This window comes from Nerophis ophidion, linkage group LG25 (assembly GCF_033978795.1).
Source record: "Nerophis ophidion isolate RoL-2023_Sa linkage group LG25, RoL_Noph_v1.0, whole genome shotgun sequence".
NCBI classification, from domain to species: Eukaryota; Metazoa; Chordata; class Actinopteri; order Syngnathiformes; family Syngnathidae; genus Nerophis; species Nerophis ophidion.
Window position 1 is genome coordinate 176,117 of NC_084635.1, and position 26,276 is coordinate 202,392.

General features: G+C 40.4%; 1 protein-coding gene across 2 annotated transcripts in view; it reads left to right on the forward strand.

Moving 5' to 3' along the window:
* LOC133542817 (uncharacterized) overlaps nucleotides 1-26,276 on the forward strand; it is a 62,120-nt gene that overhangs the window by 10,168 nt on the left and 25,676 nt on the right. For both annotated transcript variants that reach the window (XM_061887006.1, XM_061887007.1), the window contains exon 2: nucleotides 19,539-19,643. In XM_061887006.1, the coding sequence (XP_061742990.1) occupies nucleotides 19,539-19,643 (105 nt within the window). The remainder of the gene's footprint in view (nucleotides 1-19,538; nucleotides 19,644-26,276) is intronic.

Sequence of the window (26,276 nt, forward strand, 5' to 3'; positions counted from 1 at the left end):
TTCAAAAGAGGCGCGTGTGCGTTTTATTTTGAAGCCAAAGCGGTTTTGTTGCGTTATCAATACGGCTAACTTGGTCAAAGTGGAAAAAGGCACCGCTATGGCACGGACAAGTGCACTTTCTTCAAAATGTATATAATTATTTTAACAATATTGTCATGTTGGAGGAAACAGTTCTCCTTTTAAACCACCTGCAAAATTCGACTGCTCGCTTCTGTTACCATATCTGAGTTATTATGTAGAAATATGGGGAAATCACTAGAAAAGTGCACTTAATTCATTAACTGTGTTACAAAAAAAGATCATTTGGAATAATATATAATGTTGGATATGGAGAACATACAAACCCTTTATTTCTTAAATCAAAAATACTGAAATTCCCTTACATAGTGAATTCGCAAACAGCTAAAATTATACACAAAGCAAACTATAACCCAAGAATATACAACAATTATTAACAAAAGAGGAGAAATATAATCTTAGAGAAAAATGTTATTTAAAACATTTGTACGCACGTACAACACTTAAGACCTTCAGTATGTGGAATTAAATCAGGGAATAGATTAGGCAAAGAAATCAATGTACTAATATGATCCACTTCACAAAACTCTTCAAACTTAAAGTGTTTACAAAGTACAAAGAAGAAGAACCATGATAAAAATATTCTGAATTTATCTCATCCATGTATTCATTTTCAATATAATCATATCTCACTATAAGAAATATAACTTAATTCACCAATTTTTATTCATCTATTTATTTTTTTATTGTTATTAATTATGGAGTGTATTGTGGATAAATTGAGAACAGGAAGTGAACAAAACTTTTAGCAACTGTTATGTAAAGGAAAGGGGGTACGATTAAACGAGCTCTGCTTCTTCCTACTCCTTTTCGAACGTGTTGAATAGAGAAACTGGAAATTTTGATAGATCATTTTGTATGCATGCATGTTCGAAATAAACTCTAACTCAAACTTAACCTTTAGACTCTTAAGTCCATAATGTGTTATTACCATGTAAAACACATGTAAATGGAAAGTGACTCAGTAGCAGTAGAATAAACAACTAAGCAAACAAAAAATGGAAGTTGTGTCAAGAGTGCTCTCCCTGTAAGAGAATTTGCAAACTTGTGCGGCCTCACAAATACACGCTTCAAAGGCTGTTTTGAGGTGCTTGCACAATGGGGAGGTTATTTCAGGAGGTCTCAAGCAGTGCACATATATCTTGAGTCCAAAGGCTGAACACTCTGTGGTCTGACTGTGATGTTGTTCGTGAAGAATTATGCAGTCGTTTGACACGTTAACAGTCAGACTTGAAGGAAATTATATGGGTGCATATTGTTCGGAATAATAATGCTTTAGTGTGTGCAGTCATATTTAGTTACATTCACCACACAATAGCTTTCATGGTTGCAGGATTTTTTCCCCCCTGCTTTGACAAACAAAAGTTGCCCTCAGGTTTTCAGACAAATAAAGTATCCATAGTTCTACACGCCCAGCGCAAACGACTTAATTGACTCCAAGCTTGGTGCAAAACTCTTGAACACATTAAATATGTTTACTGAATGTTTCTTTTGAAAATGAGTCACAGTTGTCCTTGCTGATAGAGTGCTACAATTAAAAGGGACCTATGATGATTTTACTCTACATGTGTGGTCTAGATCAGTTTTTCTTAACCAAGATTGATATTTCTCATCTGTGGTCCATATGGGTACTCAGTTGTAATACACTTTTCCACCATGTGTGCCAGTAATGAGTAATGACAATCTCAAACAAACAGAAGAAGTATGAAGCTAAGGTCTTGGGCCCCTTCGACACCGATTTATCCAGGGTAAATCCCACCTAACCTTGTCCTTCTCCACACACACACAATGGTCGTTTAAGACCCCCTCCACCAAAAGCCACCTAGTACACATGCGTGGAAAATGCGCACATCATAGTCACCCCCAGTGTTGCTTTTTGTGCAAGTTCTTAAATTAAATTTAACTCATCTGAACAATATCCGATGTTATGGTATTTCAATGAACGAATCCAGTGTCGTGGGGCCCTATTGTAGTGAATTACACTTGAGCCATCATAAATTAATCAAATCTTTAATTGATGAAAGTAAACAATGTGATAAAGAACATTTTACATCAATCAATTTAGGGATGTAGATATCTGGTCAGGACACTCCTCACTATTTTGCCTTCACTTTCATTGTCCATTCGTTTTTGGGAACTTTATATACTCTGGACCTAGACGTTGAGTCCGCGACATACAGTACATGGCGGACAATAACTGATACAGTCTGCATTGTCAGTCCAAAAGCATTTGCCGTTTTCCGTAGTCTTCCCTCGTAGGCCAGGTGGTACAAAGCACACGCTACCTTTTTTAATCACATCTACGGGAGCCCGCAATTTCGTTGTCTCTCCTTTGACAAATGGACGGATGGAGTTTTTCGGTAAGCAGAATCACAGCTGACCTACACATTCGAAGGTTCTCTTGCCGTCTGAGAAGTGTTGTATCCGAAATAGCTGCAATCACCTTTTCTTAAGGTATTCTTGTGTGATTTCCACAAGCGTCTGTACATGTAGAAGAATGAGAAGCACGGGCATGTCTGGATGACTCGCCTTCATACTTCCAGTGGTTAGCGCCGAGTTACGAAACCGCTTTATTATGAAGCTGTCTGTAGCGCGTTCTTTCCGTCATCACTTCCTGTGTGGGTGGTGCGGTCTTTTTGGCGTCACTTCCTTTCCAACTCAGTTTGTAAACGATCGATGAGTCCATACAACACTAAGAGCCGGAGATTCAAGAAATACACTGCGCACTTACCCATGTAAAAAATTATCCAAGGAGGGGGACCTTAATTGATGGTTTAGTGTGGCTGACACGATGCTTAGGCTAAATAATTCTTTGTTTAAGGAGTTATCCGGCTTAATGTAGACAGGGCCTTCAAGAAGTTTCTTAAGCGCAAAAAGTATGACTATAGTGGTGAAGCTGTATTCGCATTTGCACTTTTTTATTGACAGTTTAGTTAAAAAAACACTCATTATTAACGTAGTTTATTTATTTTAGCACAATACAATAGTATGTAAAGTATTTTTCTTTGTTCCTTCTTATGCAGTATATTCGGTTAGTACGATTTTTCTCATTAGCCTGACCGAAGCCTAAACTTTGTGTTACATATATAACACTCTTTGTGATTAAAACTTGGTTTCATATCATTTGACAAGGTTGTAAACTGCAAGTAGGTTAAATGTAATTCTTGTATATGATTAAAATCAAGAGTAAGATTACTACTAATTCAGTGTTGTTATAAGAGTTGGCCCTGGGCCCCTCTGTTGTGGAAAAGGTGGACCACATGGTCAAAAAGGTTGATTATTCCTACTGTAGATTATATATGCATTGGATATGCTTTAGTGCAATTTTGTTGTGGTCCATTTTGGCAAAATGTTGTGAAGACAAATAAGCACAGAGGTATTTATTTTTAGAAGGACCGAAAATTTTAAAGAGTTAACAAAAGTGATTAATCGCAAACAAAATTGCATTAATCATGGGCAAGTGCAGATTAATCATGCAATTTATTTCAAGAGCACATGCTCCTTTTATCAAAGATATATAATATTGTACATTGTAATAGTTACTGTAACATTGTACATGGTAATTGTTATATATTGTGTATGATGTAAACATAATATATCAGTATATATCCTATACTGTACATATATCATGTAAATATTTCGTACACGTTATATTTTATATTGCTTTTAGTCTATTTTATACCTGCATTTTCCTTTCCATCTTTTCCATCATTTGTAACTGAGCTAATGTGTGGAACAATTTCCCTTGTGGATCATTAAAGTTTGTCTAAGTGTAAGTCTAAAGCTCAACAAGTTTCCTACACAGTAGCATATAAAAGCAAAACATGTTTTTGAGACAGCCACTTGCTAGAACGCTACAAGTACATCAACAACAAGCAGTGGATGACCAAAAACGCTGTTGGAGTTCTCCAGTGCTCCAATGCCCATATTAGTGGGTCTCTCGATCGGTGACATTACCAATTCCCCACTGTTAAAATATAAATTTGTGGGAGGGAAGAATTCAAAACTGTGTGCAAGCTCACCAGCCCAAATTTATGAACGTTATGATTTGACTATGAAATTAAATTACTGCCAAAACTCCACAAACTCAAAAATATGTTCTAAAAACTCAAAAATGTATTCACAAACTCAAAAACATGTTCTTAAAAACTCAGAAATGTATTCACAAACTCAAAAATATGTTCTAAAAACTCAAAAATGTATTCACAAACTCAAAAATGTGTTTACATTTTTTTAAGATATATTCACAAACTCAAAAAAATGTTTCACAAACTGTAAAAAATTATTCACAAATTTAAAAGAAAATGTTTCACAAACTCAAAAAAATTTATTCACAAATTTAAAAAATTTTTTCACATACTCCAAAAATTTATTCCCAATTTTTTTTTTTTTTTTCACAAACTCAAAAAAATTTGTTCACAAATTTCAAAAAAAGTTTCACAAAGTAAAAAAGTTTCACAAAGTCAAAAAAATGTTTCACAAACTCAAAAAATTAATTTTACAAAATCAAAAATATGATCACAAAATCAAAAAAATGTTTCATAAGGTCCAAAAAATGTTTCACAAACTAAAAAACTGTATTCATAAAATCAAAAATATATTCGCAAAATCCCAAAAGTTTCACAAACTCAAATGTTTCACAAACTCAAAAAATGTTTCACAAACTACAAAAAAATGTTTCACAAACTCAAATAAATGTTTCACTAAGTCAAAAAAATTTCTCACAAACTCAAAAAATGTATTTAAAAAATCAAAAATATGATCACAAAATAAGAAAAAATGTTTCACAAAGTCAAGAAACTGTTTCACAAACTCAAATGTTTCACAACTTCAAAAAATGTTTCACAAACTCAAAAGCAGCACCACCTGTCGTTGAAGAGTGCGAACTACGGTTCCTGCGCATGAGAAACAAAACAAATTGAAAAGTGCTAACTTGAAGAAAATAGTTTTTGGGATGCAACTCGGTATTCTTCTTCCTCCAAACACGACAAGTTGAGTTTATACCAAAAAGTTCTATTTTGGTTTCATCTGACCACATGACATTCTCCCAATCCTCTGCTGTATCATCCATGTATCCATTTTGGTATAAACTCAACTCGTCGTGTTTGGAGGAAGAAGAATACTGAGTTGCATCCCAAGAACACCAAACCTACTGTGAAGCATGGGGGTGGAAACATCATGCTTTGGGGCTGTTTTTCTGCTAAGGGGACAGGACGATTGATCCGTGTTAAGGAAAGAATGAATGGGGCCATGTATCGTGAAATTTTGAGCCAAAACCTCCTTCCATCAGTGAGAGCTTTGAATGGTTGACCAAATACTTATTTCCACCATAATTTACAAATAAATTATTTAAAATTCCTACAATGTGAATTCCTGGATTTTTTTTTCACATTCTGCCTCTCACAGTCGAAGTGTACCTATGATGAAAATTACAGACCTCTGTCATCATTTTAAGTGGGAGAACTTGCACCATTGGTGGCTGACTAAATACTTTTTTGCCCCACTGTATTTTTGGACGGATTTGTTTTTTTATTTTTTATGAAATCATATTCAGAATGTTTGAGGATTTTGTGAGAAGAAATATACAGTTCACACTTATGCCCAATGTGTATACACTCCACCACAAATATCCAAACCTCAGAAATACTCTTATTATGAATACTTTATTAATGAAGGGAATAGGATAGTGTCAATTATTATAATTATGTCCCAAGCAAACAATTAAAACCCTTATGTAGAGGAAAAATAGGTCGGAATTTATCTTTCAATTACTTCATTGATAGTCCATGTCCATGTATTTACGTACATATTGGTAATCGTTATTGATTTTAAAAAGTCTGGAAATTTTTGGTCAGCAGTACTGGTTCCAATTTCCTTTATCGTGCCATAAGTCAGAAAAGAGGACTCTTCACCATAGTTCCGCTTTAAGTTTACAGTCACTGCATAAGACAAAGTGGAACGAACATTGTGTTTCACATCATGATTCGAGTTAACAGGATTGAAGGATTTCTTGGGACGGCACAAAGTGTTTGTTGACTCAGACAACGAGCAGAGCTGGAAACCTTTCACTGAACATTAGCATCACAAATGTTTGACTATGCAGAAAAGCTCTATGGAACTGAACAGTCCACGATCACCATGTTGTGTGTGTCACACATGGAAGCCTGCGTAAGAAAACATGCGTCCGCTTTATCCTGAGTGGGATGGTTTGGCATATGAAAGTGAATCATGAGCTCGCCTTGCTTGTTGAACTCGTGCGCTGCCTTGTGAGCGTCAGCCATAACCAAACTAATAATAACATGTTATGCAAAATAGACCTTTTTTTTATTTCAACATTGTGTACTCCACTTTTAAGTCCCTACAGGATTTTGCAGGTGTTTTTTTTTGGGGGGGGGTTGTGGCCTAAAATGCCTGAATTCGTGGCAGCTCTTTGAGAAAGTTGGGGCAAAAGTTGCAATGTTCAATAACATTGAATCAACTTGTGATTTAGTTTCGAGCGTTTCTTGTAACCTTAACCTCAAAAAGCACGGGATTTTGACAAAAATGGGAAAACAAATACCGTATTGATGTATTACTTATTTTACCCCGCACAGACTAATGGCCGAAACGCTCATACTCAAGGTTGGTCTAATTAATGTACTGTTATATTTGATTAAAACTAATAACAGTAACAATTAATAGGGGTGTGAATCTTTGGGAACCTAACGAATCAATCCGATTCTGATTCCTAGGGTGACTATTTATTTCTGAATTGATTATTGATTCAACACGATTCTCGATATAAAAGAATTCTCGCAATGTAATATTTAGTATAATATTCATGCAGGCATTTTTTTGGGGGGGGTGGGGGGTTGTGGCCTAAAATGCCTGAATTCGTGGCAGCTCTTTGAGAAAGTTGGGGCAAAAGTTGCAATGTTCAATAACATTGAATCAACTTGTGATTTAGTTTCGAGCGTTTCTTGTAACCTTAACCTCAAAAACCCCCTTATTTCGACAAAAATGGGAAAACAAATACCGTATTGATGTATTACTTATTTTACCCCGCACAGACTAATGGCCGAAAAGCTCATACTCAAGGTTGGTCAAATTAATGTACTGTTATATTTGATTAAAACTAATAATAGTAACAATTAATAGGGGTGTGAATCTTTGGGAACCTAACGAATCAATCCGATTCTGATTCCTAGGGTGACTATTTATTTCTGAATTGATTATGGATTCAACACGATTCTCGATATAAAAGAATTCTCGCAATGTAATATTTAGTATAATATTCATGCAGGCGGTTTTTTTGGGGGGAGGGAGAGGGTTGTGGCCTAAAATGCCTGAATTTGTGGCAGCTCTTTGAGAAGGTTGGGGCAAAAGTTGCAATGTTCAATAACATTGAATCAATATGTGATTTAGTTTCGAGCGTTTCTTGTAACCTTAACCTCAAAAAGCACGGGATTTCGACAAAAATGGGAAAACAAATACCGTATTGATGTATTACTTATTTTACCCCGCACAGACTAATGGCCGAAAAGCTCATACTCAAGGTTGGTCTAATTAATGTATTGTTATATTTGATTAAAACTAATAATAGTAACAATTAATAGGGGTGTGAATCTTTGGGAACCTAACGAATCAATCCGATTCTGATTCCTAGGGTGACTATTTATTTCTAAATTTATTATGGATTCAACACGATTCTCGATATAAAAGAATTCTCGCAATGTATTATTTAGTATAATCATGCAGGCGTTTTTTTTGGGGGGGGGGGGGGTTGTGGCCTAAAATGCCTGAATTTGTGGCAGCTCTTTGAGAAAGTTGGGGCAAAAGTTGCAATGTTCAATAACATTGAATCAACTTGTGATTTAGTTTTGAGCGTTTCTTGTAACCTTAACCTCAAAAAGCACCGGATTTCGACAAAAATGGGAAAACAAATACCGTATTGATGTATTACTTATTTTACCCCGCACAGACTAATGGTCGAAAAGCTCATACTCAAGGCTGGTCAAATTAATGTACTGTTATATTTGATTAAAACTAATAATAGTAACAATTAATAGGGGTGTGAATCTTTGGGAACCTAACGAATCAATCCGATTCTGATTCCTAGGGTGACTATTTATTTCTGAATTGATTATGGATTCAACACGATTCTCGATATAAAAGAATTCTCGCAATGTATTATTTAGTATAATATTCATGCAGGCGTTTTTTTTTGGGGGGGGGGGGGGTTGTGGCCTAAAATGCCCGAATTCGTGGCAGCTCTTTGAGAAAGTTGGGGCATAAGTTGCAACGTTCAATAACATTGAATCAACTTGTGATTTAGTTTCAAGCGTTACTTGTAACCTTAATTTCAAAAAGCACAGGATTTTGACAAAAATTGTAAAACAAATACTCCATTGATATTTTACTTATTTTACCCTGCACAGGCTAATGGCAGGAAAGCTCATACTCAAGGCTGGTCTAATTAATGTACTGTTATATTTGATTAAAACTAATAATAGTAACAATTAATAGGGGTGTGAATCTTTGGGCACCTAACTGTGACAATTGCTAGGCATGGTGGTTCGGGTGGTGCTCTTTCAAGATGCAGATCATTAGCATTAAAGCTACAGACACAAGGGGTTTACTAAAAGTAGGGATCTCAATCATATAAGAACTTATAATTCGGTTTGATTCCGATTGTTGGGGTGACCGTTTAATTCAAAATTGAGTATCGATTCAACAGAGTTGTCCATTCAAACCGATACTTGCAACATATTATTTAGCATATCATTTGTAATAAAACCTTTTCAAAACACGTTACAAAACCTCCCCTTGTGAATTAATTCAGAACCATAATAAATATCGCAATATGGTTGGGAATCGATTTTTCTCTTCTCCCCTAACTACAATCACCCTTAGACTCTCTAATTTATAGCATTATAGCTAGATTTTGGACAACACACGCCAAAGACTCTAGTGTGGGATCTTCGAGACATTTGAAATAGTAAAAACAAAATAGTATGTATAATCTTTTTATAAATAAAAGTCTACTTTCAGTGGAGCCAATGGGAGTGCCACTATTTTGCCCATCAAATCCAATAAATAACCATTTAGAAACTGCATTTACATTTCTTGACTTGAATATTAACCAAGTATTGGTGATATGGTTATTGTAAGCGTCAACATAGACTATTTATAAAGGCGCCGGGATCACTCCTGTGAGTAGATGTGATTTACATCATCGAGTGGTCTGCGGTTTTCTCGCTTTCTTGCACCCTGGAAGTTTATTATAGATTATAAATCAAACCTCTCACCCGGACAGAAGAAGTCTGAAGAGGTATTCCGACAAGTTGGTACACTTGACAGACAGTTAGGGCCCAAAAATGGCAAAAACTACATGAAAAGTTCCCCCAAAAAGTGCAGTTCCCCTTTAAGCATGGTAAATAAATTATCGCAAAGTGAGAATTAATATTTATAAATCAAATATTTTTGTAGCTAGATCATAAAAAACTGTGTATGACCTTCTAGCTTTTGTTAACATTGGTAATGTTGCGTTTGGTTTAAGTTTGGACATTAGGATGCAGAGAAGAGGTGTCGTGACAATCAAATAAAGTATTTAAATTGCAGCGGAGCAAAAATACACTGAAGTACTTCTTCTGGGGCATATCCAGAGGTAGACAAGAAGAGAACACCAAGGGCGAGAAAGTGAGAACGAAAGGTCCAGACATTACAGAATAAACAAGGCTGGCGCTACCACTGGTGGTGATGAACATAGGTGAAGCCACAAGGTAACCACATGTTTTAATATTAGAAAAAGGTTCTTCGGAGGATGGGCTGGAAGATGGAGGACAACTCTAAAGTTGCTACAATCCAACATCTTGGTACCATTAACCTACATCTTAAAAAGGGGGTGGTGATCTGCTAACCTCAACTGCAGATGTTGTGGATAGGTGGAAGGACTACTTCAAAGACCTCCACAATCCCACCAACACGTCTTCCTATGAGGAAGCAGTGCCTGGGGATTCTGTGGTGGGCTCTCCTATTTCTGGGGCTGAGGTTACTGAGGTAGTTAAAAAGCTCCTCGGTGGCAGGGCCCCAGGGGTGGATGAGATCCGCCCGGAGTTCCTTAAGGCTCTGGATGCTGTGGGGCTGTCTTGGTTGACGAGACTCTGCAGCATCGCGTGGAAATCGGGGGCGGTACCTCTCTTTAAGAAGGGGGACCGGAGGGTGTGTTCCAACTACACTCCTCAGCCTTCCCGGTAAGGTTTATTCATGCGTACTGGAGAGGAGACTACGCCGGATAGTCGAACCTCGGATTCAGGAGGAACAGTGTGGTTTTCGTCCTGGTCGTGGAACTGTGGACCAGCTCTATACTCTCGGCAGGGTTCTTGAGGGTGCATGGGAGTTTTCCCAACCAGTCTACATTTGCTTTGTGGACTTGGAGAAGGCATTCAACCGTGTCCCTCAAGAAGTCCTGTGGGGAGTGCTCAGAGAGTATGGGGTATCTGACTGTCTTATTATGGCGGTCCGCTCCCTGTACGATCAGTGTCAGAGCTTGGTCCGCATTGCCGGCAGTAAGTCGGACACGTTTCCAGTGAGGGTTGGACTCCGCCAAGGATGCCCATTGTCACCGATTCTGTTCATAACTTTTATGGACAGAATTTCTAGGCGCAGTCAAGGCATTGAGGGCTTCCGGTTTGGTGGCCGCGGATCTTCAGTTCTCACTGCATCAGTTCGCAGCTGAGTGTGAAGCGACCGGAATGAGAATCAGCACCTCAAAGTCCGAGTCCATGGTTCTCTCCCGGAAAAGGGTAGAGTGCCATCTCCGGGTTGGGGAGGAGACCCTGCCCCAAGTGGAGGAGTTAAAGTACCTAGGAGTCTTGTTCATGAGTGGGGGAAGAGTGGATCGTGAGATCGACAGGCGGATCGGTGCGGCGTCTTCAGTAATGCGGACGTTGTACCGATCCGTTGTGGTGAAGAAGGAGCTGAGCCGGAAGGCAAAGCTCTCAATTTACCGGTCGATCTACGTTCCCATCCTCACCTATGGTCATGAGCTTTGGGTCATGACCGAAAGGACAAGATCACGGGTACAAGCGGCCAAAATGAGTTTCCTCCGCCGTGTGGCGGGGCTCTCCCTTAGAGATAGGGTGAGAAGCTCTGTCATCCGGGAGGAACTCAAATTAAAGCCGCTGCTCCTCCACATCGAGAGGAGCCAGGGCACGTCCAACTGGTAGGAGGCCACGGGGAAGACCCAGGACATGTTGGGAAGACTGTCTCCCGGCTGGCCTGGGAACGCCTCGAGATCCCCCGGGAAGAGCTGGACGAAGTGGCTGGGGAGAGGGAAGTCTGGGCTTCCCTGCTTAGGCTGCTGCCCCCGCGACCCGACCTCGGATAAGCGGAAGAAAATGGATGGATGGATGGATGGATTAAAAAAGGGGGCTGATTGGCAAGGGGAAGCGGATGTGGTGTCTACGATAGCTAAGGAAACAAAACCAGGGACAGGTTAGCTACCCGGGTTAGCAACCATATATCACTCCTGATTTTCTCGAACCATAATTCACTGAAATATTTCAAATACTGGTCACAACTGTCCAATGATGTGTTGCATCAAAAAATATGAGAATTCTTGCATTCCATTCAAGGGTCATAAACTCTAAACTTTAGGTGCCAATTTTAAGTTTAATTTAATGATACATCTGTGTAAGAACCACAAGTATTAAATGGTAATGGTGCAATATTGGGAGATACGGTATCCTGGGTGTTTAAAAACCAACAATGTTCACTGAATTGAACACAAAACTATCTCACAAAACCGTAAAAACATCCGCACCTTGGAGTTTGTGAACTTTTCCACCCCCGATATATACAAATAATATATCTGTGTTGGCCCTGCGATGAGGTGGCGACTTGTCCGTGTTGTACCTCGCCTTCCGCCCAATTGGAGCTGGGATATGCTCCAGCACCCCCCGCAACTCCAAAAGGGACAAGCGGTAGAAATGGATGGATTTTGTTAGGACACATGCTTACGTTATTAATATACTAAATGCAACTTGATGTGTGTTTAAACAAAATGTTGGCCCTCGGCTGTCAAACAAGTGTCCTGAAGTATGTTTGTTCTTCACATGCTTAGAAGGGATAGCATTACTAACCTGACTCGCTGGTTATATTGTTTGTTCTGACACGAATCCATTTTGGAGAAGGGGAGAGGTGAGAACTAGCACTTAGGGGTTGGCAACCTGAAATGTTAAAAGAGCCATATTGGACTAAAAATACAAAGAACAATTCGGACTGAAGCTGCAAAAAATGTAAAGCCTGCTGTAAGTGTTATAATGAAGGCAACACATGATGTAAGTGTCTATAATAGCTATATTAGTCTACTATCAAAGGCTGACGCAAATCTTTGTTGACAGAAATGTTTTTTTAATTTTTATTCTACACATTTTTGCAACATTGGAAATTATTAGTAAAATGGAGGCTTCTCACAGGATGAGATCCCTTCTTTAAATTACTGGCTCAGAATGGCCAAAGGTATAGATGTGTGTGTCCAAGTTAAAGGAAACGGCAGGCTGTCTTCTTCTAATGAATTTAGTACAATGTTTGCTGTGGTCTGGAACAACATGGCACACAACTATGAGAAATGCAGATAATGTGTCACGAGACATGCAAACATAAATTAAACACGCAGAGGACATAAGTAAAGAAAATTAAATTAGCTCACACATACCTACAAATGGGGCTTCACGGTGGCAGAGGGGTTAGTGCGTCTGCCTCACAATACGAAGGTCCTGCAGTCCTGGGTTCAAATCCAGGCTCGGGATCTTTCTGTGTGGAGTTTGCATGTCCTCCCCGTGAATGCGTGGGTTCCCTCCGGGTACTCCGGCTTCCTCCCACTTCCAAAGACATGCACCTGGGGATAGGTTGATTGGCAACACTAAAAATTGGCCCTAGTGTGTGAATGTGAGTGTGAATGTTGTCTGTCTATCTGTGTTGGCCCTGCGATGAGGTGGCGACTTGTCCAGGGTGTACCCTGCCTTCCGCCCGATTGTAGCTGAGATAGGCGCCAGCGCCCCCCGCGACCCCGAAAGGGAATAAGCGGTAGAAAATGGATGGATGGATACCTACAAATGAGGCATAATGATGCAATTTGTGCAAACAGCTTCTTCATCTTTTTCCATTTTCACACATCTCTGAAAGAGGTCCAGGAAGCCACTATGCGGGGCTTAAAGAGCCGCATGCCGCGGGTTGCTGACCCCCGACTTAGATGATTATAATTAGGGGGGTGGGGAAAAAAATCGATTCGAATTTGAATCGCGATTTCCACGTTGTGCGATTCAAAACCGATTCTCATTTCTAAAAAATTTTTTTTTTTTAATCCAACAAAACAATACACAGCAATACCATAACAATGCAATCCAAAGCCAAAACCAAAACTGACCCAGGAACACTCAGAACTGCAATAAACAGAGCAATTGAGAGGAGACACAAACAAGACACAGAACAAACCAAAAGTTGTGAAACAAAAATAAATATTATCAACAACAGTATCAATATTAGTTATAATTTCAGCAAAGCAGTGATTAAAAATCCCTCATTGACATTATCATTAGACATTTATAAAAATACAAAAAAAGAACAATAGTGTCACAGTGGCTTACACTTGCATCGCATCTCATAAGCTTGACAACATACTGTGTCCAATATTTTCACAAAGATAAAATAAGTCATATTTTTGGTTCGTTTAATAGTTAAAACAAATTTACATTATTGCAATCAGTTGATAAAACATTGTCCTTTACAATTATAAAAGATTTTTACCAAAATCTACTATGCTTGCATTTCAGCAGACTGGGGTAGATCCTGCTGAAATCCTATGTATTGAATGAATAGAGAATCCTTTTAAATCGGGAAAAAAATTGTTTTTGAATCGAGAATCGTGTTGAAATTTAAAAAAAAGTTGATTTTGAATCGAATCATAACCCCAAGAATCGATATTGAATCGAATCGGGGGAGACCTAAAGATTCGCAGCCCTAATTATAGTGGTTCACATACAAAAACTTTGTTACAGCTTTAACTTCCTCTATTTAGTCAAATTGGATGTCCTCTTGGTGCACAAACTGTGTTTATGTTTTGTTGGATACTTTTCCTGAAGATTTTGCTTGAATTCCAGATGAATATGACTTCAGGGGCATGTGCATTTAGAGCAGTGGTTCTTAACCTGAGTTCAATCGAACCCTAGGAGTTCGGTGAGTCGGTCTCAGGGGTTCAGCGGAGCCTCCGCCGCGGAAGTCAAGAAGACACACCCGACTCATTGTGTAAATAAAAACTTCTCTCTATCGGTGTATTATGGATACCGGGGCGGCATGGCGTAGTGGGTAGAGCGGCCGTGCCAGAAACCTGAGGGTTGCAGGTTCGCTTCCCACCTATTGACATCCAAATTGTTGCCGTTGTGTCCTTGGGCAGGACATTTCACCCTTTGCCCCCGGTGCCGCTCACACTGGTGAATGAATGATGAATGCATGATTGGTGGTCGTCGGAGGGGCCGTAGGCGCAAACTGGCAGCCACGTTTCCGTCAGTCTACCCCAGGGCAGCTGTGGCTACAGATGTAGCTTACCATCACCAGGTGTGAATGAATGATGGGTTCCCATTTCACTGTGAGCGCTTTGAGTATCTAACAATAGAAAAGCGCGATATAAATCTAGTCCATTATTATTATTATTATGTTCCCTCTAATGCTCCATCTGATTTGCATGTGTATAATTAGTTGTGGGGCTTCACGGTGGCAGAGGCGTTAGTGCGTCTGCCTCACAATACGGAGTTCCTGCAGTCCTGGGTTCAAATCCAGGCTCGGGATCTTTCTGTGTGGAGTTTGCATGTTCTCCCCGTGAAAGCGTGGGTTCCCTCCGGGTACTCCAGCTTCCTCCCACTTCCAAAGACATGCACCTGGGGATAGGTTGATTGGCAACACTAAAATTGGCCCTAGTGTGTGAATGTGAGTGTGAATGTTGTCTGTCTATCTGTGTTGGCCCTGCGATGAGGTGGCGACTTGTCCAGGGTGTACCCCGCCTTCCGCCCGATTGTAGCTGAGATAGGCGCCAGCGCCCCTTGCGACCCCGAAAGGGAATAAGCGGTTGAAAATGGATGGATGGGATGGATAATTAGTTGTGAGTTCATGCACTGTGTTGGTTTTTTTCTTTTGAACAAGCTGATGTTCAGACACGGTTCATTGTATGCACCAGTAAAAAAAACATAACTGTCTTGAATTTGAAAAAAAAGAGAAATATTTTTCACTAAAGAAGGGTTCGGTGAATGCTCATATGAAACTGGTGGGGTTTGGTACCTCCAAAAAGGTTAAGAACCACTGATTTAGAGGTTCCACTGAACCAAGGGTAGGGAACCTGTGGCTCTAGAGCCAGATGTGGCTCTTTTGATGACTGCATCTGGCTCTCAGATAAATCTTAGCTGACATAAGTAATTAATAATTCTGCTGGTAGTCACATTGTCAAAAATAACGTTCAAAATATAAAACATTCTCATGCATTTTAATCCATCCATCTGGTTTCTACCGCACCTGTTCAAGAAGTCGCATTATCGGTAAGAAATATTTTATTTATTGTTGGTTCGCTTCAGAATAACACTGTTATTTAAAAGAATAAGAGACTTATTTTTTTTATTCTCAAAAAAGGTTGGTTTTACTTAAAAATGCACGCATTTAGTTGTGTTCAGTCTTAGAAAAATATTATATGGCTCTCACGGAAGTACTTTTTAAAATATTTGGCTTGTATGGCTCCCTCAGCCAAAAAGGTTCCCGAGCCCTGCACTGAACCATTGTGCTACATCGGCAGACAGTCAGTTTCTCTTACTGTATGTAGGCAGGAAAGTCAAAACATCCCTACCATCAAAGAGGAATGTCATGATAAAATTGGGTCCATGGCAACATCCAAAAGATGCATTGTTTACTACATTGTTAAAATGATATGCACATAATTAATAATATCCCCAGCCACTGATTTGTGCAGTCTTGTTCCTCCAAGTCATTTCCTCTTGAGGAAGTTGAGAACAAGCGCCTTTCGAGCATTGTTTTCAAGTCTGATCACCACAATGATCCGTCTGATAGTCCTCCTTATCCTTTAACTACTATCTTGAAAAGAGCTTCTCTTATCTAATTACAACAGGCCCTTCATACCCCTTTAGCTCCCCCTTTGTGATCACAGATAACCCGTCAGCTGGAACCTTCCGAACCAGGAAGCCTCTGTTGTTTGAACAAGCCAGGGGGCTGCTGTGAAGCTGCTGGCCAATTAGAGATAATACATCGGAAAGTGCAGGCGAGAGCTTCTTTCCATCAGCACCTGTAATTATACAGGGCAGGTGCTTGCAGCCAGCGCTCTCCCGCAGGAGGAACATAAGGTGCAGTGCAGCTGAGCGGAGACAAAGTGGCACGTTGGCGTCAACAAGTCAAAGCTCCATTGACATTTTTTGCAGCAGTTATCTTGTAACATTTGTTGTATTTTTTTTTGCCCTCTCAGTACTCTTTCAAAATATGTCAACGTACATCATTTTCTATTCTAAACCATGGTCACTATTACGGCGTGCCCTATGTTCAACTAATGTTCTATCTTCGGTCAAGGTTGAAGTCAGTACAATCCTCAACCGTTTCCAACCCTTCTTCAGGGATTTCCAAAGTGCAACTGGAATTTTGTTGGCCCACGGCGTGCTGCCAAAATGAAATTAAACCAAAAAAATCTGTAAAATGTACAAACACCCAAAACTAGTGGAGTTGGCACATTGTGTAATTTGCACAAAAAAAAACAGAATACATCCATCCATCCATTTTCTACCGCTTATTCCCTTTCGGGGTTGCAGGGGGCGCTGGTGCCTATCTCAGGTACAATCGGGCGGAAGGCGGGGTACACCCTGGACAAGTCGCTACCTCATCGCAGGGCCAACACAAATAGACAGACTACATTCACACTCACATTCACACACTAGGGCCAATTTAGTGTTGCCAATCAACCTATCCCCAGGTGCATGTCTTTGGAAGTGGGAGGAAGCCGGAGTACCCGGAGGGAACCCACGCATGCACTGGGAGGACATGCAAACTCCACACAGAAAGATCCCGAGCCTGGATTTGAACCCAGGACTGCAGGACCTTTGTATTGTGAGGCAGACGCACTAACCCCTCTGCCACCGTGAACTTATGTTCAATTGAATAGACTGCAAAGACAAGATACGTAATGTTCAAACTGAGAAACTTAATGTAGCGACGAACTGTAGTTACTGACAGTGGTTTTCTGAAGTGTTCCAGAGCCCATGTGGTGATATCCTTTACACACTGACGCAGTACCGCCTGAGGCATCAAAGGTCCGTAATATTATCACTTAGGTGCAGTGATTTCTCCAGATTCTCTGAACCATTTGATGATATTACGGACCGTAAATGGTAAAGTCCCTAAATAGCTGGTTGAGAAATGTTGTTCTTAAACTGTTGGACAATTTTCTCACACATTTGTTGACAAAGTGGTGTTCTCGCCCCATCCTTGATTGGGCATTTCATGGAAGCTGGTTTTACACCCAATCATGGCACCCACCTGTTCCCAATTAGCTTGTTCACCTGTGGGATGTTCCAAATAAGTGTCTGATGAGCATTCCTCAACTTTCTCAGTCTTTTTTGCCACTTGTGCCAGCTTTTTTTAAACATGTTGCAGGCACCAAATTCCAAATGAGCTAATATTTGCAAAAAAAATAACTAAGTTTTCCAGTTCAAACGTTAAGTATCTTGTATTTGCAGTCTATTCAATTGAATATAGGTTGAAAAGGATTTGCAAATCATTGTATTCTGCTTTTATTTACGATTTACACAATGTGCCAAATTAACTGGTTTTGGATTTTGTAAGAAAAAAGAACTTAACAATGCAAGTTAATGAGAAAAGTTTGATTCTAATAACTAGGGGTGTCAAAAAATGAATTGATTTTTGAATTAATCGCAAATCTTATTTGTAATGATTCTTAACCGATTAAAAAGATGTTAAATCGTTTTTTAATTATTATTATTTTATTTTTAATTCATACTTTTTTGGCTCCGCTGTGAACGGGACTCTCGCTGCTGTGTTGGATCCGCTTTGGACTGGACTCTCGCGACTGTGTTGGATCCATTGTGGATTGAACTTTCACAGTATCATGTTAGACCCGCTCGACATCCATTGCTTTCCTCCTCTCTAAGGTTCTCATAGTCATTATTGTCACCGACGTCCCACTGGGTCATTATTGTCACCGATGTCCCACTGGGTGTGAGTTTTCCTTGCCCTTATGTGGGCCTACCGAGGATGTCGTGGTGGTTTGTGCAGCCCTTTGAGACACTAGTGATTTAGGGCTATATAAGTAAACATTGATTGATTGATTGATACTTTTTTTAATCTGTCCTGTCCTGCCTCTCCGACAAATCATATTGTTGATGTGGATGCCCATATCTGCTTTACAGATTTACTTTTAAAAAGAGAAATGTTGGATACGTCTCTTTGTTGTCTTATTTGTATTTGACTTTATTAAATCTTTGGGTAGAATTTTATTAAACACCAGTTTTCTTTTAAGTAATATAGATATTTATCAGAGCCGATCGTCTATATTTATGGAGGAATGTAGTTGATTGTAGCTGAGATATGCACTAGCGCCCCCCGCAAACCCAAAGGCAATAAGCGGTAGAAAATGGATGGATGGATGTAGTTAATTATATAAGTGGCACCCAATGTTATTAAAAAGTATAGATTCTGAATCGAGAATCGTTTTGAATCGTGAACCGAATGTCTTTCTGTGTCGTTCTGGCCATTTCAGAGGCCGAAATGGCTGTCAAAGTGTACCAACTTGTCGGAGTACCCACTCAGACTTCTCCTGTCCAGGTGAGAGTCACGATATATGATCGAGAATAAAGTTACAGGGAGCAGGCAAGCGAGGAACCAGCAGACCACTCGAACTAGTGATCACGTCGTCGTTATAGTTTGTCTACGTTAGCGCTTTTAATAACAGCATCACTAATATTGGGTTCAAGTCACGAAATTAAATGGAATATTGTTGGCGCTTTTTGAATAGTTATTTGTTGGATTTTATGGGCGTAATAGTGGAACTCCCATTGGCTCCACTCTAAGCGGACTTTTATTAACGTTTATTTAATATTTAGAATGAATTGGGAAAAAAACACCCATCGCCATGTCTTTCGTGAAATGATTGTGAACAATAGGCAAAAGTTCACCTTTGAAGACATTTAAATCTTTGGAAAAATTACGAGGGAGTAGGGGTTGTTCTGCCGACTATAGCCTTTCCATCCGACATTACATCACCACCGTGTTTGTTTTAAAGACAGAGTCCACTTGTTTGCCCCCGTCCAACTTTTCGATGGGGACTCTGAAGCAGACAAAAAGCAAACATGGGAAAGCGTAGATGACGGCGGCGCAGAGAGGAGGCCACTGTGCACTCAGCTGTGCGTTTGTGTGTTCAGGGCCAGGAGCATGACCGAGCAGCAGGAGCACGCTGAAGAAACAGGCCTGCTCTCCACACAGGACCTGGATTCCTCCAAGGACGAGGAGGCGCACGGCCACCTCAGGCAAGTATATTTCTCTCACGCCTTCGCACACACTTGCTGTTTCATGTTTTCCCAAACGCACCATCTGTATCCTGCGTGTGCTTCTGGGTTACAGCTGCAGGCCATTTGTTGTCATAGCGCTTATTTTGTGCTTTTCTCTAGTTCAGCTCCAGTTCGTGTCAAACAATGGTCACATAATAAAACTCTGCATGGGCAGATTTAGAAAAAGAAGTCAAATACAAACTATAGCCACGGTAGTAAAGATATAGTTACAAATAGTAACTAACCGCTCAGTGGTCTAGTGGTTGGAGTGTCCACCCTGGGATCGGTAGGTTGGGAGTTCAAATCCCGGCCGAGTCATACCAAAGACTATAAAAATGCGACCCATTGCCTCCCTGCTTGGCACTCAGCATCAAGGGTTGGAATTGGGTGTTAAATCACCATAAATGAGACCCGGGCGTTGCACCGCTGCTGCCCACTGCTCTCCTCACTTCCCAGGGGGTGATTAAGGGGATGGATCAAATGCAGAGGACAAATTTCACCACACCTAGTGTGTGTGTGACAATCATTGGTACTTAAACTTGAACACAAGTAAAGACATTCTATCTTTCATTTCATTAACTTATGTACATAGTTGTAGATACTGCACGGTTGCCAAGTGCCTGAAAAATGAATAAGTCCCACCTGTACGTCTTCACTGTTCACTGCAGTTATCTTGATGGGGATTTTTTTGTGCGTATTTGACTCAAACCTGGGTTTATTTCAGGGGTCAGCAAACCACTTTTTAAAAAAGGATTAAAAATGGGAAGAGATGGGAAAACATTTTTTTTTTTTTACTATGTTTTTTTGTTTATCAATTATTAGAAAGTCAACTGTTTAAAGGCCTACTGAAACCCACTACTACCCACCACGCAGTCTGATAGTTTATATATCAATGATGAAATATTAACATTGCAACACATGCCAATACGGCCGGGTTAGTTTACTAAATTACAATATTAAATTTTGCGCGAAGTATCCTGTTGAAAATGTCGCGGTATGATGACGCAGGCGTGTGACGTCACGGATTTTAGCGGACAGTTTGATCCAGCACTGATCACAGCTATAAGGGGTCTGCTTTAAAGGGGAACATTATCACCAGACCTATGTAAGCGTCAATATATACCTTGATGGTGCAGAAAAAAGACCATATTTTTTTTAAACGATTTCCGAACTCTAAATGGGTGAATTTTGGCGAATTAAACGCCTTTCTGTTTATCGCTCTTTTTGCGATGAAGTCAGAACATGACGTCTCCGAGGTAATACAGCCGCCATGTTCATTTTCAACACATTACAAACACCAGGTCTCAGCTCTGTTATTTTCCGTTTTTTCAACTATTTTTTGGAACCTTGGAGACATCATGCCTCGTCTGTGTGTTGTCGGAGGGTGTAACAACACTAACAGGGAGGGATTCAAGTTGCACCACTGGCCCGAAGATGCGAAAGTGTCTGCCGCCAGACCCCCATTGAATGTACCAAAGTGTCTCCACATTTTACCGGCGATGACAGACATGGCACAGAGATGTGTGGATAACCTGCAGATGCATTTGCAACGATAAAGTCAACGAAATCACAAAGGTGAGTTTTGTTGGTGTTGACTTATGTGCTAATCAGACATATTTGGTTGCGGCGTGACTGCCAGCTAATCGATGCTAACATGCTACGCTAATCGATGCTAACATGCTATTTACCGGCTGTGCTAAAGCAGACATGGCACAGAGATGTATGGATAACCTGCAGATGCATTTGCAACTATATTACGTTTCTTTCCACCCACATTTAATGCGGAAAAAACACTTACCAATCGAATGATTTAAGTTGCTCCAGTGTCACGAGATGTGAAAGTCCTGATTGTTTGGTCCGCACATTTTACCGGCGATGCTAACGCAGCTATTCAGCCATGCTATGGCTATGAATAGCGTCAATAGCTATTCGCTCAATAGCTTCAGTTTCTTCTTCAATACTTTCATACTCCAACCATCTGTTTCAATACATGCGTAATCTGTTGAATCGCTTAAACCGCTGAAACCCGAGTCTGAATCCGAGCTAATGTCGCTATATCTTGCTGTGGTATTCGCCGTTGTTTGTTTACATTGGCAGCACTGTATGGCGTCACAGGGAAATGGATAGTCGCATCGCAAACAGCGAAAATCAAGCACTTTAAAGCTTTTTTTAGGGATATTCGGGGACCGGTAAAATTTAGAAAAAAACTTCCAAAAATGCAACAAGCCACTGGGAACTGATTTTTATTGTTTTTAACCCTTTTGAAAATGTGATAATGTTCTCCTTTAATCGCATAATTACACAGAATTCTGGACATCTGTGTTGCTGAATCTTTTGCAATTCGTTCAATTAATAATGGAGACGTCAAAGAAGAAAGATGTAGGTAGGAAGCGGTGAACTGCGGCCGCCTTTAGCAACACAAACACAGCCGGTGTTTCCTTGTTTACATTTGGCTCTTACCGTAGACATGAGCGGAGAGTTTGTGTCGTTCCTCCTGTAGCTGTGGACTCTCTTGCCTCCTCCCAGCGGCCGCCACTGACCGTCGGATGCTTACTCCGTGGAGGTGGAAAAAAAAAAATCACAGCCTGGCTGCCTTGCCTCGTTGAGAAACGTGGCTTGCCTCGGAGACACTGGCGGTCGCCACACCCCTCCGACTTTCAGGTGCAACTATATAATCTCACTATAACACCAGTAACACAATAAGCAGATAAGGGATTTTCCAGAATTATCCTAGTAAATGGGTCTAATAACATCTGATTTGCTCCCACTGCCCTGTCTTTTTTTTTTTTTTCTAGTCCTTCACTCTCACTATCCTAATCCACAAATCTTTCATCCTCGCTCAAATTAATGGGGTAATTGTCGCTTTCTCGGTCCGAATCGCTCTCGCTGCCGGTGGCCATGATTGTAAACAATGTGCTGATGTGAGGAGCTCCACAACCCGTGACGTCACGCGCACATCGTCTGCTACTTCCGGTACAGGCAAGCCTTTTTTATTAGCGACCAAAAGTTGCGAACTTTATCGTGGATGTTCTCTACTAAATCCTTTCAGCAAAAATATGACAATATCGCGAAATGATCAAGTATGACACATAGAATGGACCTGCTATCCCCGTTTAAATAAGAAAATCTCATTTCAGTAGGCCTTTAATCTGTTTGTGTGTATGCTTCACTGATGACAGTATTTGGTGAACATTCTTTTGTTCTACAAATTGTGGCAGTTTTGGAACTCCCCATAGTGTGGACAGTGACGCAACAGTGCCGATTTTCAGCACGGATGTGTGTGTTAATAAATGTCAATTGTTTATTAATACAATCTCATTTTTAATGTAACACTTACAATGAGCTGATTTTGACAACCCTGCCGTCGAGTTGTTATATCTTGTTTAGGGACAAACGGTAGAAAATGGATGGATGGATTATTACATTTCTGAGTCTCTTTTGCAAGTATTATATAGTAGACTTTGCATGCAGTTGCAATTCCATGACTTTAGATGGCAGTAGTGTATAGACAACGGTATGTTGCCTCGCAAGAAAGTAGTCTTTGATATGAAGCTGAAAGTGTCTGTCAAGTCTTTTGTTGAGCCCTAAAAAGTGTTTATACTGTAAGGATTGTACTTAATACTAAAGATGTCTGATAATGGCTTTTTTACCGATATCCCGATATTGTCTAACTCTTAATTACCGATACCGATATCTACCGATACCTATATATACAGTCGTGGAAATAACGCATTATTATGTCTAATTTTGTTGTGATGCGCCGCTGGATGCATTAAACAATGTAAAAAGGTTTTACAAAATATATCAACTCAAGTTATGGAAAAAAATGTCAACATGGCACTGCAATATTTAGTGTTGAAGTGACAAAGTGCATAATTTTTTTTAACGTGCCTCAAAACAGCAGCTTGGAATTTGGGACTTGCTCTCCCTGAGAGAGCATGAGGAGGTTGAGGTCGGCGGAGTTGAGGGGGAGGGTTGGGGGTAGGAGTATTGGCGGGGTCTATATTGTCACGTCTCGGAAGAATTAGTGCTGCAAGGGATTATGGGTATTTGTTCTGTTTTGTTTATGTTGTGTTACGGTGCAGATGTTCTCCCAAAATGTGTTTGTAATTCTTGTTTGGTGTGACTTCACAGTGTGGTGCATATTTGTAACAGTGTTGAAGCTGTTTATACGGCCACCCTCAGTGTGACCTGTATGGCTCTTGACCAAGTATGCGTTGCATTAATTTGTGAATGTGACAAGCCATAGATATTATGTGACTGGGCCGCCACGCAAAGGAAGTGCCTTTACGTTTATTGCCGCTCTGTACCTCTCCCTATGTCCATGTACACAGTGGCGTTTTAAAAAGTCATACATTTTACTTTTGGAAACCGATACCAAATATTTCCGATATTACATTTTAAAGCATTAGTCAGCAGATAATATCAGCAGTCCGATATTATCGGACATCCCTACTTAATACACATTTGCGTTTTATAGTAATGTGCATCTTAGTTTTAGTTTTCATTACCAAATTTGCAGGTGTTTAAATCGCTAGGTAAAATTGCTCCTGCTAATCAGTAGCATGTCTATGGCCTCAAGCTAGCGCTTTTTGAAATAGCGGAGCCTTACCTAACATTTTGAGTGTTTTCTAGCAGACATACTTGCTTTTTTGGTATTGGAAATTGCAACATTACCAAGGAAGTCCGCTTTAAGTGCTGCTTGAGTAGTTGTTTTCATGCCAATAGTTTGAGTCGTTTTTAGTTTGCAACCGGGTTCGATCCTGCGCTCGGGATCTTTCTGTGTGGAGGTTGCATGTTTGTCCCTGTGACTGCGTGGGTTCCCTCCGGGTACTCCGGCTTCCTCCCACCTCCAAAGACATGCACCTGGGGATAGGTTGATTGGCAACACTAAATTGGCCCTAGTGTGTGAATGTGAGTGTGAATGTTGTCTGTCTATCTGTGTTGGCCATGTGATGAGGTGGCAACTTGTCCAGGGTGTACCCCGCTTTCCACCCATTTGCAGTTGGGATAGGCTACAGAACCCCCCGCGACCCCAAAAGGGACAAGCGGTAGAAAATGGATGGATTTACAACTGGACATGGGCGTCACAAGCAACAAAGATATCAAAACATTGCAACGACGGAATTTGGTCAAATTCGGTACCCATCCCCATTTCTGACACTACTGGCAGGGGATCAAACCCATGCCCTCTGCCACAAAAAACAGATCTGGGGCGGCATAGCTCGGTTGGTATACTGGCCGTGCCAGTAACTTGAGGGTTGCAGGTTCGATTCCCGCTTCTGCCATCCTAGTCACTGCCGTTGTGTTCTTGGGCAAGACACTTTACCCACCTGCTCCCAGTGCCACCCACACTGGTTTAAAAAATGTAACTTAGATATTGGGTTTCACTATGTAAAGCGCTTTGAGTCACTACAGAAAAGCGCTATATAAATATAATTCACATCTTCCCAAGACCAAGAATTAAAAGAAGAGGTTGTGAATTCTGCTATTTCATTATCTCACCGGTGACAGAGCAGGATTGGGGCAGTGAATAAATTTCCCATGAAATTGAATGCCCTGTCATTCATTAAGGTGCACCGGATTATATGGCGCACCTTCAATGAATGTCCTGTTTTAATATGTTGTTCATATATAAGGCGCATAGAATAGATGCTACAGTAGAGGCTGGGGTTACGTTATGTATCCTTTAGATCAGGGGTAGGGAACCTATGGCTCTAGACCCAGATGTGGCTCTTTTGATGACTGCATCTGGCTCTCGGATAAATCTGAGCTGACATTCCTTAACACGATAAGTAATGAATAATTCCACTTGTAATCACAGTGTTAAAAAAAAAAACGTTCAAAATATAAAACATTCTCATGCTTTTTATGTTCAAGAAGTTGCATTAATGGTAAGTAATAATTTATTTATTATTGGTTAGTGTGGGGCTTGCCCTCCTGGGGGTTCTTCAGACCACCAAGCACCGACATGAGAGCCCTTTTCAGGGTTACATTATTGTTTTATTTTTCAATAAGTCTCTCAGTTGCTTTCCAGCAATTGTATTTTTCTCTCTCGCTCGCGCTCTGGCTACAGCCTCCACCCCGTCTCTTCTCCTGGCTGCTGCTTATAACAGAGCGAGAGGTGATTAGATAACAAGGCCCAGGTGGGCCTTCTACGCACCTGTCGCTGATTTCGAGCCCGGTCCTGGGACACCCAAGTTTGCTGCAGGCCCACAGGCCACGCCCCCACCACAGTTAGCTTCAGAATAACAATGTTATTACAAAGAATAGGAGACCTATTATACTCTAGAAATGTTGGTCTTACTTAAAAATGCACACGTTTAGTTGTGTTCAGTGTTATAAAAATATTATACGGCTCTTATGGAAAAACATTTTTAAATATTTGGCTTTCATGGCTCTCTCAGCCAAAAAGGTTCCCGACCCCTGCTTTAGATGGAGCTGCGCTAAAGGGAATGTCAACAAAACAGTCAGATAGGTCAGTCAAACATTATTAATAGATTACAAACCAGCGTTCTGACAACTCCGTTCACTCCCAAAATGAATAAACAGCTGTTTTATTATTTTCCCCGATTCAATAAACACGTAAAAAACAGTCTGATACTGTTACGG